General features: G+C 36.2%; 1 protein-coding gene across 1 annotated transcript; it reads left to right on the top strand.

Moving 5' to 3' along the window:
* The first annotated feature begins 1,177 nt into the window (after positions 1 to 1,177).
* Positions 1,178 to 4,887, top strand: LOC101267824 (vacuolar protein 8). Its single transcript, XM_004243465.5, has 2 exons — positions 1,178 to 3,371; positions 4,440 to 4,887. The coding sequence occupies exon 1, from the start codon at positions 1,634 to 1,636 to the stop codon at positions 3,341 to 3,343; it is 1,710 nt and encodes a 569-aa protein (XP_004243513.1). The 5' UTR covers positions 1,178 to 1,633; the 3' UTR covers positions 3,344 to 3,371; positions 4,440 to 4,887.
* The last annotated feature ends 1,090 nt before the right edge of the window (positions 4,888 to 5,977 follow it).

The raw sequence follows: 5,977 nt of genomic DNA, 5'->3' as shown, positions 1-5,977 counted from the left end.
AAAAAATTTATATTTTATTGAGGTTTGGGTATGACCTTGTGAGTATGATCTTGCATAGATTTTTCTTTTGATAATTGTTTTGACAGTCCATGGATTGTTTTTTTTATTAAAAATGTGATTTCAATTTTTATTACCTTTTTTTTTGTTTTTGTTTTTTTAAAAAATAAAATACTTTTATACAATAGAAATAAAAGGACTTTAAATTTGTGCATACTTTTGTTAGTCGAACTAAGGTAGTTGTTTCTTGTTTGAGCTTGTGAATTGATTTTTCTCTTTTTAACTCCTTGTCTCCTTGATATACATTGACTGTTTGACGAGTTATTATAAAGGTTGTTCGATTTAAAAATAAGCTATGTTGAAATTAAATATTTTAATATTATTAAATATCTGATTTATTATATTAAATTATTGTGCTTGCATTATTTCGAAAAAGAAATATAAAAATGTCTTTCATCTTTTTCTTATAAAAAATTATGAAACATTTAGAACCTTTTTCAATTTAATTATTTAGATAATTACTCTTCACTATATTATTCTTCGATGGTATAAATTAATTTTAGTGAAGTGTAGGAAACTGAGAATGACATAACAGGTGAATGCAAGTTATTTAACATATGATTGAATGGTAAAATTGTTTCACTCTTAATTGGAGATATCAGATGTAATCTTAAATATACGTAAAGAAAATTTTATTATAAATACTCTCATTAAATAAATTTTGTCATGTGCGATTGGATTTAATTGGTAAAAGAAAAGGACAGCTGCATGCATGTTAATAATTGTTTATTAGTTGATTTATAACGTGGTAAATTGATTAATTCCTATTTGTGTAGTTCACTATAAATCAAACTTCAGCTAAATCAGATTTGTTAAAAATAATTTAAAAGTTTATAATCAAATAATACTACCTAAGCGTAAAATATAATTTTAAAACAAAATAATACTTAGTCATCATTTTTTAATTGTTATGTTGCCTTTTGGAATTAATTTAACTAATTTTAAAATTTCAATTTAAATACATTAATCATCGCTAATTTTAAAAATAAAAAAGTTTAATACTAAAAAGTTTAAAAAACACTTTAAATTATTATTTTTAACACATCGAGCCCCTAGTAATTACCAAATAGATCGATACGTTGGACATTTCTGACTCACCAAGTGAAATTTGTGATTTTTTTCACAACTGGCTAAAATTAAAATTTCATTAAATAGCGTTTTCACGTGGTAGAACTTCTCAGGAAATTAAAAAAAAAAAACAAAGGAAAATCTAATAAGTTCACCGATGAAGCACTAGATTATATTAAAGCGGTAAATAGAGTCACGTTAGATTTGCCGTTCAGTTGTCACCGTCTTCCCCGGTTCATAGCCCACGTTCAACTACCAACCCAACACACAGCACCACTCTCTGTTTCTCCCTAAAACCCCACTTCTCTCCATTGCTTTATCGCTTTATCCTCCCCTCTACGCAATTTATCACTACCCCCAATTTCCCTTTTTCCCATAAACTTTCAATTTCTCCAAACCCCATACTTTTGCTCCCTCTATTGCTTTTCATATGTTCTCTTAGTTTTTCCCGGTATTAGTTCCGGGGACTAGAAATTATTGACACCCATTTGATTTTCTTGCTAAGAAAATGCATCACACCGCCGAACCACCACCTCAGCAGCCTTCTACGGCTCAAACCCTTGACCAAATCAACAAGCTTCTCTCTCATTTACTACCCTTTTCTCTTTCCATTAAGTCTTTTACTTCTCGCTGGCAGGTGCTTCGGTCGAAGCTTGCTACTGTTAAGTCGCTTTTGACGGAGATTTCTGATTCTCCTCACTGGTCGGAAAATGAGCTGCTTCCGACATTGCTTCCTAATCTTCTTTCTACTTTGGTTCGTGTTCAGACTCTATGTGAGGAATGTTCTGACCCGGAGAAGACTCCGGGTAAGCTGTTGATGCAGTCGGACCTTGATATGGCTTCTGGGTGGTTGTCTAAGCAGATCCATCATCTAGACCTTCTTTGCCGTTCTGGTGTGCTTCGTCAGTCTACTGCTATTGTTCTCTCTCACCCTTCGTCGAACTCTACCAAAGACGATTTAGTTCTTTATATTAGAGACGTGTTTACTAGAATTCAGATCGGCGGAGTTGAGTTCAAGAGAAAGGCTTTGGAATCGTTGATTCAGCTGCTTTCTGAGGATGAAAAATCAGCTGGTCTTGTTGCAAAAGAAGGACAAGTTGGGTACTTGATTAATTTACTTGACCTTAATACGGATCCTTCTATACGTGAACAGGCAGTTCTTGCTGTATCAATGCTTGTTTCCATGAGCGAACAGGCAAGAAAATGCGTGTTTGAAGAGGGTGCTTTGGGTCCTTTACTGAGAATCATCGAGTCTGGTTCGGTTACAATGAAGGAAAGAGCTGTCTTGGCAGTGGAATGCATCACAAATGACCCTGAAAATGCTTGGGCAATCTCAGCTTATGGTGGTGTCTCTGTACTCCTAGACTTGTGTAAATCTGGTTCGATTGCTGCACAACTTCATGGTGTTGGGGCTATCAAGAATGTATCCACGAATGAAGATGTTCGAATTGCGTTAGCGGAAGAAGGTGCGATTCCTGTTCTTTTACAGTTAATGGTTTCAGGCAAACCATCAGCACAAGAAAAGGCAGCAAATTGCATTGCCATTCTTGCTTCCTCTGGTGAGTATTATCGGGATTTGTTAATTCAAGAAAAGGGGTTGCAGAGATTGGTTCATTTGCTTCATGAATCATCAAGTTCTGATACATTAGAATATGTTTTACGGGCAATTCATTCGTTATCTTCTTCTGATAGTGCGTCAAGGATTCTTTCATCATATCCCACATTTACTATTCAGTTAGCCGAGCTTATAAAGCATGGTAGCTTAATGTTACAGTACATTTCCGCTTCATTGCTTGCAAATGTAACAACTAGCGAAGAAAAGAAGAGGGCTATTGCAGGGTGCATGGGGTCTTTGGTGAAGCTGATGGAATCAGCTAAACCAGATGGGCTGCAAGAGGTAGCAGCTAATGCTTTAGTTTCGCTGTTGGCTGTGAAGTCGAATAGGAAGGAATTGGTTAAGGACGAGAAGAGTGTGATGAAGTTGGTCCAGATGTTGGATTCCAAGAATGATGCGGTTTCGAAGAAGTTCCCGGTGGCAGTGGTGGCGGCAATCATGGCAGGAGGGAGCCAGGGTTGTCGGAAGCGGCTAGTGGAGGCCGGCGCATACGGACATTTGCAGAAGCTGGCGGAGGCGGAGGTTGTGGGGGCTAAGAAGGCCTTGCAGAGACTCTCAGGCAATAGGCTAAAGAGCATTTTCACAAGGACATGGAGTAATTAGCTAAGCAACTAACCCCCGCCAACGAAGGGTAATTTTTTCATCTTTAACTATATAGAACTAGTATTTACTTGGCACTTCAATTCTATATTAACTTATTCCACATGACATTAGTGGTTCCCACCGTTTACCGGTCAACAACATTCCAATTTGACATGTTAATGTTGTACTATTTCCTTTATTTGCCTTCCATTTTTCAATACAAGAACGACCATGTTCATATACTTGATCTAGATCCCCTTTACAAGTCAGTTTCTCATTAAGTGAAGGTGCAGTCTCTTGCTCAAGAGAGTAAGAAGGCGAGGGCCCCCAGCGCAAGAGTAGTGGGAACTAATATGCCTAACAATGTGTTAAAGTACACATTTTTGCAAATCAGAAGATCAAGTTGAAACATAAATCATCTTGTTTAAGACATTAAAACTTCTGTCTAGTGGCTGATACTCATTGTAATTCTTGACCCCCTTCCCCTTCAAAAGAGAAACAATACAGTATTTTGGGCTTCTTTTACTCAAAAAAAATAATGATTTTGTAAAAACTGTATTTTTTTCAGCTAATCATTTTAAAAGTTAAGGGGGTAGGCATGAGATGATGAGTATTTGATATGAGTCCTAGGGCTAGTCATTATCATATATTCAAATGATACTACCTTCCTTAGACTAGTAGATTGTAGGCAACCATCAAGACCAAGTCATTTACCATTGAGTAGAAGTTGGTGGACTATAATTAGAAATCCTAACTGTCCAACCTTAAAGCAGTACATTTTCTTCCCTGTAGTGAAACACACTAGACATCCAAATGCTTGCAATGGGCCATACTGAGTTGTGATAAATATTCTGGTCCTTGAGTAGGGCCATGATTCTCAACTTTTATTATTCTGTCTTTGGATATGAATGGCATTGATGCACTGCTTTGCTGGTTCATCATCCATCGGAAGTGTCTTTGTTGTTAGGTTTACTACTATTTCATTAACTGACTGGATTACATGTGATGATCATTAGTTGTACTTTAAGTCCAATTTACTCTTAGCTGCCTTGAAGTTCTTATTAATACTCACTAATCTTTTTTCCTGACATTATCGTACCTATGATGCTTCCTGCAGGTGGTTGTTTGGATTTTTCCCAACTGTCAAATGTGGAAAACCAACTCATTTCCTTCAAAGAAACCAACAAACAATCACACACTCGGTATACCCCAACTTTAACCTTATACTATATTGTTTTCAATTATTAGAAAAAGAAAAAAAAGGAAGTTGAATTTATTCTAAACTATATAACACATGGCATGGATGCGGTTTTTAGGGAGTATCCTTGTTTGTTTATTTTTTCTCCTCTTTTTTTTTTAATGTTTTGTTTCACCATGTGAAGCTTTGTAAGTGAGTGATAATAGATAGTGCTTGCACCCCCCCCCCCCCCCCAACCCCCTTTTTCCCCATCCTAGGCATCAGTTGATATTGTATATTCAAAGGTTTGTTTTTCTTGTAATGGCCAAGCCTTAATTACAAAGTGTGCAACTTGTCTCTTAAATTTATCATCTCTTTATTGGTACTATGATCTTTTCTTATACTACTTACATTTGTTATTTACAACCTTCTGGTGCGGCTTGAATTATGGTCAGTTTGCCGGTTGTTCTTTTTACATTATCAGTATTTATTATTGTTAAGACATAGCTTATGACCCTCACATAAAGCTTAACTTTTAGGGCGGTTGCTGGAATTGATTCCTATATAATGCAGTTGGTGAGTTGTTTTATAATAATCATGCCAAGACAACATTTTTAGGATTTGTTTAATTCTTTGGTGGTTGGTGTAAAAAGGGGGGTTCTAAAGTATGTACACTTGGACTGTGGGTAGATTTTTAAGTATGTGCTCTTTCATGGAAAAAAAAAAGAAGGTAAGGAAGGTGTAAAGAGGAAGCTGAGGCGAAGGGAGAACTAATAAAGGGGGTTTAAAATAGGACAATAGAGGGGACCGTTTACAGCTTCATCACATGGAAAGAGGGAAGGTGTTAAGATTAGAAAAATCCAATGAATATAATGGGGTCCTATTTTATATGGTTAGATTGTCCATGGAAAATGGTGGGACATACTCACATTCTATGTCTAATCCATTTCATCATCTCTCTCTTTCACATGCCATGCCTTGCCTGCCTACCTTGTCCCACCCCCAAAAGAAAGAAAAGAAAAAAACGTCGTATTAAAAATGTTAGGTGATTTCTTTTTGAACTCGTTTAAGTTTTAGGTAAGCAGATTATTACTTAGTTGGAGGTAGCATGCACAAACTAGTGTGGAGTCCCAAATACTTTCATTGATGGGAGATACCAATATACGCCGTGGATACGGAAGTGTGTATAAACTGGATGGAATACGACTATTACAGTATAGTATTGCATCAAATACACATTATAACAATCTAGAATCATCTTGAAGTAGTGAAGTTGATTCTTGGTTGTTTTGAAACACTAGAATGGGCAATGGATGGATGAATCAGATACTGTGAGGATAAAGGAAAGGCTGAGACTTTTGGGCTTTTGAGCGATGTTGTCATATTTGCTGTAAACATATATCCCTTTAAAGCAACTGCAATATACCAAAGCTTTTGCAAGCTGTAAAGCTTACCATTTGTCCTCTCACTCTCTCTCT

The sequence above is a fragment of the Solanum lycopersicum genome, chromosome 7 (genome assembly GCF_036512215.1).
Source record: "Solanum lycopersicum chromosome 7, SLM_r2.1".
Classification (NCBI taxonomy): Eukaryota; Viridiplantae; Streptophyta; class Magnoliopsida; order Solanales; family Solanaceae; genus Solanum; species Solanum lycopersicum.
Note: the sequence above shows the minus strand (reverse complement) of the source record. Positions and strands in the feature narration are given on the sequence as shown.

What these genes read in the sequence shown, in the direction of transcription:
- LOC101267824 (XM_004243465.5), top strand. Translation starts at nt 1,634, where the DNA reads ATGCATCACACCGCCGAACCACCACCTCAGCAGCCTTCTACGGCTCAA.